At 37.6% G+C, this 13,343-nt stretch overlaps 1 protein-coding gene across 1 annotated transcript; it reads right to left on the minus strand.

Moving 5' to 3' along the window:
- Positions 1-1,474: 1,474 nt before the first annotated feature.
- Positions 1,475-13,071, minus strand: LOC127638429 (ubiquitin-like protein 7). Its single transcript, XM_052119954.1, has 10 exons — positions 12,768-13,071; positions 6,083-6,202; positions 5,789-5,871; positions 5,577-5,661; positions 5,437-5,494; positions 5,130-5,263; positions 3,779-3,828; positions 3,510-3,686; positions 3,079-3,189; positions 1,475-1,919 (listed from the first exon to the last, which is right to left on the minus strand). The coding sequence occupies exons 1-10, from the start codon at positions 12,949-12,951 to the stop codon at positions 1,782-1,784; spliced, it is 1,140 nt and encodes a 379-aa protein (XP_051975914.1). The 5' UTR covers positions 12,952-13,071; the 3' UTR covers positions 1,475-1,781.
- Between the last annotated feature and the right edge of the window lie 272 nt (positions 13,072-13,343).

Here is a 13,343-nt window from a genome sequence, read left to right on the forward strand (position 1 = left end):
AATACATGATATGGGGAAACATAAACCAATGATCAAACAGAACATGACTACAAAAATAATAACCTGAGAGACTCCTGAGAGAGTTTTTACAAGGCTCAAAATTAACAAAGGCAAGGCATAGATCTAGTGAGGTCAGAGATGAATAATAAAATATCATCTGTGTAAAGCAAAAGCTTATGCACCACACCTCCCACCATCACCCCTGGAAAATCATCCTCCTTTCTTATAACGGCAGCTAATGGTTCCAGGGCAAGATAGAACAATAATGGGGAAAGAGGGCAACCCTGCCGGGTAACCCTATCCAGAGTAAAATAACCTGAAATTATTCCATTTGTTTGTACCGCCACTACCGGGTGTCTATAAAGTAACTTAATCTGAATGATCAGTGATCTGGTACACTCGGTTGCAACGCAAGTACCACAAAATGACTCAATCCACTGACTTTATGAAGGACATTGCTTGCTATGGGCATGTGAATGTTTTACGGCCCTCCTTAGCATCTATTCTCAATTTGGCCAGGAATATCAGTGCAAAAGCAATCTTCCGTTGATGTGAAAGTTTCTTGCATTCCTTAAATTGATCACGTTTCACTCTTGTTGAATTCGCAATGTCTGGGAACAAGAAAATGCTGTGGTTTTTCCAAGAAAGCATTCCTTTACTCGAGTGATCTCCGAAATTTGGCCAGAATTTATCGGGGCCTATCACCCTCTGCGGATCTCCAAGCAGGAACCCTGTGAGCTCACTTGATTTCCAGCTTATGGCCTGTTCTGTCGAGCAGATTCGGAAGGAGCCCATCCAGGAATTTCACCATATCCTGACCCTTTTTGACCTCAGGAATTCTGACAATATGGACGTTATTCTGCCGGCTAAGGTTCTCCATGTCCTTCAACTTCTCCCAGACACAATCTAAATCCACCTTGGTTGCTAACAGATTAGCAGATAATTCCCTCTCCGATGACTCCAGGTAATCGTTCCTAGACATCCCACACTCTTGCAACCATCTCAGAGAACTTCACGTCCATGGCAGTGATCGATCGAGGTATCACACAGCAGGATCCTCCAAATCAGCAACGATCTTCGTCAGCATTGCCGACATGCGCAGCATCTCACACCGCATTTCCCGCACCTCTCTGACCAAATCAACTCCTTGGCTTGCGGCCCTCTCTGGGGTATCAGCTTGAGCACGTAAGTGTCTTTATATGTCTACAGACCTCGAGATTTTGAATTCTTTGACATATTGTCCTCCTAGAACAGTTATTTATATCATTAAAATTGTTAAAACTAGCAAAGTACACAGAGCTAGCCATTCACACATCCGAACCTCGCCTGGCGTCACGTGACTCCTCCCTCACATAAACTTTTAAAAAACATTTGATTGTATTAAGTTTAAAATGTATATATTCACTGTAACTATGGCATCTTCATCCATACAGACAAATAAAAGCAACAGACAATATGTTTTTTAGACATTTTAATGAATGACAAAACTAAACACGATGATTGTCTTAACAAGCAAGTTGTAGTTTTTAGCTACTATAAATATCTGCAGGGATAATAACTGAACAGCCACAATATATTAACACAGCAGGAGTGTCCCAAATATAATATATTTTTGGCCTGGACCCGAAAACGAAATGAGAAGAAGTATTTATATAAAAAAAAGTGTCATAACAGACAAAAATAAGTTAAAAACAAATGGTTGTTAAAACATTGAATCTTTAAATATGTGTTTTGTGAACTGCTTATAACATCATAACAGAGTTTCATTAAAAAGAACTGGCTCATGGTGCTCCTCCAGCGAATATGAGCTCCAGGGCAGCTTGGATGTCTCCACCTGTGGCCTGCAGGGCTCTCAGGATCAGCTCTTCATCACGGATGCCCATGTCCTGCAACTGCTGGAGCTGAGATTGCCACTGGTTCTACAAACACACATTTATATAATGAGACAGAGTTCTCCACAACCATTAGAGTGCATCAGCACATTTGCTGGATCAGCCTGAAAAATAGTACTTTTGTTTTCTAAAGAAGCACAACGTATGATACCAGTATTTTACTGCATATACTCTATATCTAACTAGTGGTCGACTGATACATCGTAGAGGCCAATAAATCGGCCAATATTTGGAATTTATAAAGGATCGGCCGATAAAAGTTCCCATTTAGCCAAATAGTTTCTTAAGCCACGATGGCATTGAGAATCGCCTGTTTGCAAGTAAAAGAACCATTTAAATGAGCTATCAAAGTTTGTTTTGCTGTTATGTGTCATCATATTACCATAATAATAGACAGGAGTGCAACAGTCTAATTTAAATGGTCCCGCATATCAGAGCTGCGACACACGCATAGGAGCTCATGATGTTTAAAGTGCACATGCGTTTCATTCCCTCTTTCTCTCCTCAACAGTTCCCTATTACTGTTAACTCTCTTGGCTAATGATAAAAAGGCCATTCACCCCAAAATTTTAATGATCCCATAATTTACTCACCCTCAAGCCATCCTAGTTGTATATGACTTTCTTCTTTCAGCCAAACACAATCGGAGTTATATTAATAAATATTGTGCTCTTCCAAGCTTTATAATCGGAATGAATGGTACCTTAGATTTTGAAGCCCAGAAAAGCGCATCCATTCATCAAAAAAGTAATCCATATGGTTCCAGGGGGTTAATAAAGTCCTTCTGAAGCGAAGCAATGCATTTTTGTAAGAAAAATATCCATATTTATAACTTTAATTACTATATTCACTGGCTTCCAGTAACAACCGTCCGCGTGTTCACAAGAGGGTCGAGTTCTGATCCTGATCCGTATCTGCATTATTTTATGCATTGCACTGCTGCCACATGATTGGCTGATTAGATATTCACATGAATTAGTAGGTGTACAGGTGTTCCTAATAAAGTGCTCAGTGAGTTCATGTAATTTGCTATATATTCAATTGTGTAATATATCGCTATTATATTGGCCTATCGGCCACCCTGCTCTCTGGATATTGGCATCAGCCATTAAAAATCCCATATCGGTCAAACTTAATTGTGAACACTGAAATTTCAGGCCAGAATCAGATTTAGGAGGTTACTCACCTGTAAGCTGGACATGCTGGACACCTGCAGTGCCTGCTGCAGGGCCTGGTTAAACAGATCATTTGTTATAGGCATTCCTGCAGGAACAGGAGACACTCCTGATGAGGGACCCTATCATGGACATAAATATGGAAAGATTCATTAGCATCTACCATTCATAAACAACATATAATCACAAACAGATAAAGTTACAGTATATTCTTTGTTAAAACAAATCTTGCCATCTTGCCATACTACTACAGCAGGCATAGCATTTAAATGATAAATATAAAGTTTGCTTTACGTACAGATATCTTGATACTTTCAGTTTATAAATGTTCTATAACAGATGAAACAAATATAAAAATCAAGAGGATCTATAGCAGTCCATTTGTAACAGAAAAGGTAGCCAGTTTTTCACTTTCGCAATGTGTAATTAAAGTACACTGTACTTGGTTCCCTGTGGTGGGTGTAACAGCACTGCTCTCAGGGGTGCTGGCGAGGGCCAGAGCTGTTGCCAGCTCACTTTGAGTGATAGGTCTGGGGCCCACAGCTCCGTTGTAACCAAGCGATGCAGGCCTCATGCCGGCCAAACCACTAGCAAGAGTGGACGGACCACCACGGTTGCCCTACAGATGATAACGCAGGTTTAAAGGAATCAAGATTCAAGAATGTATATACATATCCTTGATGAAAAGGTTTCTTTAATCTCATAACGAACCAATTGGAATTCATCCTCGTCATCAGACATGCCTTCAAAGAGAAAACCTCCTGTGGATTACAAGATGTTTAAGAATGAATAAAAACTTGCACTTAAATGTTCACAATATTGCGATCACAAAACGTCACAATAAAATAAAAATCCCTACCTGCTGCATTATGTGACAAAAATACGTATTTAGGGCTGTCATATTAACTACATCATTTAGTACAATGAATTATAGCATTTAATTAATTGTATGCATATCTGGCCCATATGTAAATTCCATAATTAATTCTGCACAATTCCTACCATTAGAGAAGATCAAGCTTGATGTACCACCTACTGTAAATGCGCTTACCAAGAGCAGAGCACAGAATGAGCAAGGGGCCATTCATACAGGAGGCATTCTTGTGTTCAAAACCAGCTATACTTAGCCCAACTGAATAGAACAGAACGCTGGGGGGTCAGGGATGGACTGGCCATTGGGAACACCAGGACTTTTCCTGGTGGGCTAGTTGGTCGAGTAGTGAGCCGCTCAAAATACTCAAAGTGTGACGAAACAGCACTACCCAAAGGTGTTTTTTAATTTCTAATCATTTAGTTTGCACAGTTAAACCAGTTTCATACACCAAGCTGTTCATCAATGTCACTTTTATTCTTGAAGCACAAAAACCTTTGTACCATTTGCGCATATGCATCCTGTGCAAGGAGCTCTAAAATACCTGTCCTTTGTGATACCTGTGCCTTGCGACCTGCTTGTTATATCACCCCCTTGTGGTCTCCCAACGCTATTACACCATACATTAAACAGTAGACCAACTGAGTGAACTGGAAAGCATACAAATTAGGCTTCTAATTTAAATATTGGCTAACGTTAATACACCGATGCCTCAAAAATATAGTGATAAAATAATGTGCCGATCAATAATTGACATATCAATATTTTATGACATGCCTAATATGCATAGACCAACATTTTTAAAAACAGTGAAGCCGGAATGTGGTAACACATCCTGTGTGAACATCCCCTTAGTCTGCCACATAAATATTGACAAACTCAATTTCAAAATGTATTGATGAGGACAGGAGGTCATAACAGCCTTATGTTCAATGATATGGAAGATGCAAACAATATATTGACTTTTTGTAATGTCTTTTTAATGCTTTACCTGTCTGCCACAACAATGCAATGTCTTTGAATTATTTCTCAGCACGTAATTTTAATTGCATTAATTATTCAGCACATCATGAACTTAATTCTATTATATTTTTTTAACCGATAGCCCTGGCCACATTATATCAATGGTGGACTATTTTTACATTTTAATTTTGTTTAAATGGACTGTATTCTTTTGGCTTCATTACCCACCTGGCATGTCACTGTAAGAGCTGGAAGACACATTTCTGGATGAGCTGGCGCCCTGCTGGGGTGGCACGCTGCCAGCAACAGAGTGCAGTACCAGGATAATGGCACTGACCAGTGCTGGGTGAGAACTGACCAACCTGATGAGATGGTTAAGCTTAGGGCTTACAGTGAACTTGTCCATGCCATTTTACTTCAAAGGTGTCATTTTAATAGGGTTCATAATCGTTCCCAATAAGACCAGGAACATGTTTTCAAAAAAGTAAATAGGTTCAGTTTTAATTTCACATTGACTTCAATGATGCTCACTCACGTGTCTAGCATGTTTGGGTCCGTGAATTGTACGAAGAGGTCTTTGTCTTGCAGTACCCCTTAAAATTTGGAATGCGTCAGTCTTAAACATGCCTCGCATCGTCAAAGATGTGTATTTCTATTGTACATCTTGGTACTTACCGAGAGCCACAGGATCGCTTCTCAGCCCGGGGGATGCGGCAATGATCTGGTCGAGGGATTCCTTGTTGTTTAGCATCTTGAACACCTAAAATGGCAGACAGGTACTTGTTTTAGTTCCAAAGGATCCCGAACCACTAGCAGCAGAAAAACATATGGGTTAACACTGAATCTGCTGGCTGACCATTGTTTGGTTCAGTTGCTTGTCAACATACCGACTCCCTGTATGCAGTGCTGGTGTGAAGGGCAGCTTGTAAGACACGGAATTCTCTCGCAGCTGTAACCTTGTCCACTGGCTCTGTAGCAAAAGATATAGAGGAACACAGATTATGTCATTACTATTGGAACATGGCTTTATTTAAATAAATAGTCTACCCAAAAATGACAATTGTGTCCTCATTTACTCAATCCTATGTTGTTCGAACTAATACTGTATGACTCTTTTTTTTTAGTCGAATAGAAATTGAGATATTCTGAAGAAAGTTCCAGCTGATTTTTTTTCCACTCACCTGGCTGGATCTCCGGTTCTGGCCACGATTTTCTCAATATGTGTACAGTGGATCCAGACTGAATCCCATAGGACTCTAGAGTCAAGTCATCTTTTAACTTTCTTCCACAGTATACCAATTCTGTAATGCACAAACATAATGGGAAACTGTTTGCAATCTTCTCAAGTGTCTTCTCTTGGTCATTCCTACATAAAACATATTTTATGCTTCATAAAAGGTGCACATCTTAAAGTTTTCAAAAGCCATACAGGCCAAACTCAATAATACAGAGTTACAGACTTACAATATAACCTAGAGAATCATTTTTGCACACCAAGAAATAATGTGTCCCTTTATATTATTTAATAATAGGGTCAATGACATATTAATTTGTTAAAAAATACATAAAAAAATACTTATTTATTTTTATATTGTTTCTGCATCTTAAAGTAAATATGGTCATGTGGTGCAACCGTTGGCAGTGAAATAAGCTGTGAAACCATTTTGTTTCACAGTATTATTAACATTTGAAAAGCTTTGCCACCAAATCAGGTTGGTTACACAATTTTGTTGTCATGTAAAAAGAAAAACTTAAAAACAGAGATGAGCCCTTTAAACCCTCAAGACTGTGAAGTAAAAAAATTAAAAAAGACTCTGATATTTTATATATTTTTTTAAAAGGCAAATACTGTTCAAGGTCATATGGAGTAACCCTGAGAAAACACTCACAAATGCATGATTCTGACACTAAATATTATTAATAATTTTGTTAAAGTGATCGTAATAAGGGATCTAAAAATTAAAACTCTCATATTATTTACTCACCCACATGACATCCCAGAAGTGTATGACTTTCTTTCTACTGCTGAACCCAATTTAAGATTTTTAGGAGAATATTTCAGCTCTGTAGGTCCTTACAGTGCAAGTGAATGGTGACCAGAACATTGAAGCTCCAAAATGCACATGGAGGCATAAAAATTATACGACTCCAGTGGTTTAATCCATGTCTTCAGAAGGTGTGGGTGAGAAACAGATCAATATTCAAGTACTTTTTTACCATTTTTCACTTTCACATTCTTCTTCTTTTGTTTTCGCCACCTACTGGATAGGGAGGAGAATTTATATAATAAAAAAAGAATTAAATATTGACCTGTTTCTCACCCACACATATCATATCACTTTTGATGACATGAATTAAACCACTGGAGTCATATGGATAACTTTTATGCTGCCTTTCTGTGGTTTTTGGACCTCCAAAGTTCTGGCCACCATTCACCCAGATAGCAAAAAATATCCGCACGGCTTCTTTTTGCCGCCGTCCCTAAGCTGTCGGCTATGCGTCCCACTGGCGAGGATGAAACGTTTGCCGCCGAATTCGTCACTCCCATTTCTTGCGAGATGCCGCCCGCTGGCGGCAAGCCGCTTTGAAATACAAGGATTTCTACTCTCAAAATCGACCAGCCATGTTGGCTATTATTATTTTTTTCTCCAAAGGCATTAGGGTTTATAACAGAGTCTTGACTCTTGATTCCATGATAAGGTAAGGTTTAGGAAATGACATTTAAATTACTTTGAAACTCTGAAGCGATTATACAGTAATATATGTAAAATATATTGAATTATTTTATGCACTTGAAAATTGTTTACATTTCTTTGATTGCTGCGCATTTGAGACAAACCAAAAATAATTCCTTTTGTAAAACTTTCTGATTCTGATTAGGTTTTAAAATAGATATTTAATTCATGGTATGAACAATTTAGCAGAATAAATTGATGAAGTTAGACTTTTCACAAATGCCTGACTATCAGTGAACAGTGAAAGACATCTGCAACATGGCCAAAATCTCGGGTATACTTTAATTTTTTTTATTAATTTGCAACCATGGTGATATCTCAAATAAACATGAAAATCCCTGTTTTGACGTGAAGGATAAACTCAATGAAAAAGCGAAATTATCCTCTGGTTTCACAGTTGCGCAGAAATTTCGTTTATGTCTACATTTTTTCCAACCGCGATTTTTTTTTTAAATTTTACCTTTTACAGGTTTTGCAATTATAACTTGTACAAATGTTTAAGAAAGTGTTAAAGTCCCTGTAAAGGCAATAAAAAAAATCTAAACGCATTATAAATGTTAAAAATGTATTGCTAAAACACATTACAAAGACTGAACTGTGAAGTTCCGCTGTCGCCATATCTGTTTCCGGTTTACTTGCGCGTCGCCCAAAATGTCTGTTTTTACTCGATGTCTCCAGAATCTTCCGAAAATACGCGTCAGCGATGTTCATCGCATTGTTGATGCCTGGTCCCCTGCTCCGACAAGCAAGAGGGACAAGGGCTTTAAACTCTACATATCGAGTTATCTGCACAACTACAAGGGTAAATATTTTAATCTAATGTGGTGTGCCGGCAGATAGCGGCTAAGCTAGTTCACCATGTGTTCATTTTTTATGTAAGGTTAGTATAGAAGCTTATTTTTTCTTAGTTTTAAAGCAGACTGTTTGTTAATTTTTGTGATAATTGTGATATAAATTATATTAACTTGCTCTCCTCTCAGTTTCTAATAAAGATCAGGGCACAGGTGAAGTCACTGTCAGGGCATTGTGCTACAGGTCCACGAGGAAAACAGATAAACCTCACAGTTTGAGTGTATGGTGAAGCTAGAATTGATAAGACCGCAGTTATAGGCTTGTTACTTTAATAGCCCGATGTTCCTGGGGACTCGGCTAAGGTTATTCATGTTTAATGTAACTCAAATCAAATGAAAACAGTTATTGTAGGCAGGTAAGTTTCCCTAGCTGGTCCCCTCTGTGTAAAATGCGTTCTTATTCAAGTTTTCAACTCAGTCATTCGTTTAAGATGCAATCTTGTGTTATAAGTATTAGGCTATCATGATTATACAGTGAGCAAGCTATATAAATAAGTATTTAATATAATAAAAGTGTAGAGCAACAACTGAGGGTGTAAGGTAAAGGCTGAATATTGTAGATTTATTACAATATGTTGCATGTTTGAATTAAAATACCTGTGGATATGCAACTTCCCACTCATGAAAGTGTTATTCAAAGGAGCATACTCGCTACAAAGGCCTGACTGGAGATTTGCCTTATCTATCCGTCCTTCAGGTGAGTAGGGATATAACAATAGCAAAATTCACTGTACAGTATGATATAGGCCTATCAACCAAAATCTGTATACCAATATTTCATTATTTTCTTTTTCCTCCCCTTTTACAAACAAATATTCTGCTTCAAAGAAAAAAAATGAAATTGATGTTATCATAAGGGTTCTTCATTATGAACTTGTATGCCATGCATAACATACTGTGGATAGAAATTACAGGGAAAGTTACTGGTATGATAATTGTGGTTATATTATATTACTATTATATTTAGTGTATTGCTAATCAATATATTGTTACTTCCCAGGTGACAGCGGCTCACTTCAAGAGCAGGTGAAGCAAGTTGGGACAATGTTGAAGGCGTTTGCTCGCACTGGGCAATCAGGTACAACTTGCAAACAACACCTGTGGTTGTTGGTTTAATTCCCACTGGGGCCACCTGTACATGTAGTAGACCTAGATATAAATGTCATAGTTTAGTAGTTGAAGGACCAGGACTGACTACTTTATTCTTTTATTCTGGGAACCCCTGTAGGTGCAGATCAAACCCTAATGCTGCGACGTCTTGGAGTTTGGCGATGTTGTGCGTAGCATGGACAACAAAATGCTATGCTGCAACATTTCAGTGCCAATGTGTCTGTTGGAGAGTTATCCCTGCCAGGGGATCTGTTACTCCCCCCTATAGACACCCAGGAAGATTTGGCGTTGCTTGACAACAGTTTGAGGCAGGATAAAGAGCTCCAGCAACGATTTGTAAGTGTGCCGATTTCGTTTATAACGCCATAGGGTAATCTAAAAAGTAAAATTAAGATCGTGCACTGCATATTCTACAGTCTGAATCCACAGCCTGTCACATTTTAAATTTATGAGAAGCTTCAGAGAAATGTAATTTGTAACATGTTTTTTTTGTATTTTCAGCTTCAGTTTTTGGCAATCAAATGTGGGAGGGACCTAAAGACAACCGTGTGGCGAATGCTTCAGAGTATCTTCTCTAATCACCTTTCCATCAATACAACCTGGACTGGTGTAGGGGATAAAGCATGTTTTAGAGACATGTTCCTGAAGACCATTGTTCAAAGTAAGTTGGATATTTGTTTATATTTAAGTAGATGTGTATGACCTTATTCCATTCAAATGGAATGACAGATCTTTATTTTCTACAGGAGCCATCCGGAAGAACCCGGCAACCCAGGATGCCACTGATGAGGCGATCCAGGTTAACGTTACGCGTTACCTGAAAGGAGCATCTGAACATGAAGGTGGAAAAAGGTGCCGCACAGCTGAGAGGGACCCACAGCCGACCCCTTAAACCTAGGCTGACTACTGACACCCCAGCATCACTGACAACTGGAACCCTTTCTTTAACCTGCAGTCAGTAACATCAAGACCCCTAAAAAAGCCTGCTAAAAGTGTCAGACTACACTCACCCAATCCACACTGTTCACTGTGGAAATTGCTCTTTTTTTTTTTTTTTTCTCTCGTGACCCTGCTTTGAGGGCAGCTCCTTGGATGAATATGGGACGGTCTGTCCTTTTATACAGGCGCACGAGAAATCACTGAAGATATGCCAATTTGCACTGCCTCATTCTGAAGGTCGGGGAAAACCGGTGATTCTTAGCCCACTACGCCACGCAGTCCCCAACCTCTCCAGACATTCTGATTGGCTGTGTTCCCTACAGCCAGATTTTCTGCTGTTAATTATATTTATTCCCACTTGTTGTCATGTGTAAGTTGAATGTCAAAATGTATATTATACCTGTTATCCTGCACATTCCTTGATACCAAAGATCTCAATTATTTCATATACAATTTGCTGCTTATTTCATTGTTACAGTGCTTAACTATTCTATTTTTAAATATAGCTTGTAAATCCTAGATTATACATCTAATACTTGATATTTGCACATTATCTGGTATCAAATATTCTACTTACCGTGACTTTAGTATTGGCTTATTTCATTCCGTCAGTGCTTAACGATTCTATTATAGTTTGTAAATCCTATTTCATACCTCTGATACTTGATATTGCACATTAACTAGTACCAAAAATTCTACTTTCATTCCATCACAGTGCTTAACTGTTATTCTATTGTTACATATAGCTTGTAAATCCTTGTGCCACAGGTCAGCATTGCAGTTATAATGGTATATTCTACTCCAGAGCTTTACTCTAAATTATTACCACTTAACCTATTGTTAGAAATGACTTGTAAACATGATGTTATACCTCAATTTATTTGGTATCCTGCACTTTCTTTGGTACCAAATATCCTCATTGCTTATGTTTACTGGTAATTCTTTTCATCCCAGAGCTGACCTCTTTATATTATTAACAATTATTGTAAGTGTTACAATAGTGTTTTTTAAAAAATGTTTTTATTTTTTTACCAAAATTGAATTGGAAACCTGCATGTTCTTTAGTGTGTGTGTGTGTGTGTGTGTGTGTGTATATATATATATATATATAATGTTTGTATTTTTCTGTTATTTATATTTCAGTGATCTGACATCTTGTTTCAATGACAGTTACTGTACTTTGAAATGTGGAATTAAAACGCCAAATGGAAATTTGTCTGGTTTGATCAATCATTATTCTTGATAAACTGCATGCTATATATATATATATATATATATATATATATATATATATATATATATATATATATATATATACATACATACAATAAGCGGCGGCAGATCGCTCGAAAAAAGCGTTTGCTGCGGAAGGTCCGCCTTCGATATAACGGCGGATGGCCAGCGGGCCGGCCGCGGAACGAAGGCGGCTGCCGCCGGCGGTGCGCCGTCAAACGTGTTTGCGATATCGCCATTCTGCCGCCGGAGCGGGATGGCATGTGAGTGAGAAAATTATGAGATATTTTTTTATTTTTTTGGTAAACTATTCCTTTAAATTGTGTACATTAATTTATTCAATGTGCAAGGAAATAATTGTAATACCTTTTATTCAATGGTTACACACATGACAATTTAAAAGTCATTAAATAGGCCTATAAAAAAATATTTCTGTTTAAAGCGCTATAAATTTATTAAACCAATTGGACAATTTCTACAAATTTGACGCATGTGTTTTTTGTCAATTCTCACTAAATGATTGTTAACAATTATGTATTATTGATAAGTATTATTCCAGTAAAAACTATATAGGTATATTATTCTTTTTTTTTTAAAGTGTCACGATTTCACTGTTCACGTTGAATATAACACTTAACAGAGACATACCCTCATTGATAATTAATTTACATAATTTTTTTTCTAAATAATTGTTATTATAATTAAACTGATTAGGCTTAATAAAAACTCCAGCATAACAGGGTTCCAAATAAACAGTGATTTATTTCATTAAATTATATTTAGCCCCGCAGCATGTAGCATTATATAAAGATTAAGTCTTTACACTTTGTAGCTAGTCTTATCATTATAAATGCCTAATTTATAATGCTAAATTTCAACGCATATTTTTTAATATGCATTTAAAATACCACAATTTTTTCTGGGGACTGAAACAGCACTGAATGGCAGGAATGAATGACCCCTAAAACCCCCAGGTTCAACATGCAATGTATGTTTACCTATGAGCTCCGGATCTGGTATGGCATCAGGAATCTGTGCTGACACGAGCTGCTTGAGAGTGGCGACCCGATACTCGCCTGGACGAACATCTCCAGGTTCAGATTCTGGAAACTGCAGCACTGACTTTGGAAGAGAAGGTTGATCCATCAGTTTCAATGACAGACGCCACTCGGAAACCGCCATTGATCTAATGCACGGGTGACAGATCCTAGCAGATGTATATGGGTATTACTTGGCAATGCACAAAACGTGAATATGTTTGTCAAAATGTATATGTTGTCCTTCTTTAGTTATTCGTGCGTGATGACGTCATGCAGGAAATATCTTGTTTCTGGGAATCGTAGTTTTTTCCTGCTGTGTATTTCCAGATGGTAGTACTCTGAACAGAGGGGGCAGTGTTGTTGTGGAAACACTTGAATATTATGAATAATTTCAATGTAATATATTTTAAATTAAAGTGCACTTAATATATTTAAATGATAATATCAATATAATAATTTGAGAAACGTTGAATTGAAAAATTCAAATAGATCTAGAAATAGTGCAGAATTAAAATGTTATTCGTTTTTACACCA

Source organism: Xyrauchen texanus, chromosome 46 (genome assembly GCF_025860055.1).
Source record: "Xyrauchen texanus isolate HMW12.3.18 chromosome 46, RBS_HiC_50CHRs, whole genome shotgun sequence".
Taxonomy (NCBI): Eukaryota; Metazoa; Chordata; class Actinopteri; order Cypriniformes; family Catostomidae; genus Xyrauchen; species Xyrauchen texanus.

Excerpts from the sequence above, each read along its gene's own strand:
- LOC127638429 (XM_052119954.1), bottom strand. The coding sequence starts at position 12,951 with ATGGCGGTTTCCGAGTGGCGTCTGTCATTGAAACTGATGGATCAACCT. Across the intron at positions 3,190-3,509 it reads CACCCACCACAGGGAACCAA|GGTCCCTCATCAGGAGTGTC; the intron begins GTACAGTGTACT and ends TGTCCATGATAG. Across the intron at positions 1,920-3,078 it reads CCAGCATGTCCAGCTTACAG|AACCAGTGGCAATCTCAGCT; the intron begins GTGAGTAACCTC and ends GTGTGTTTGTAG.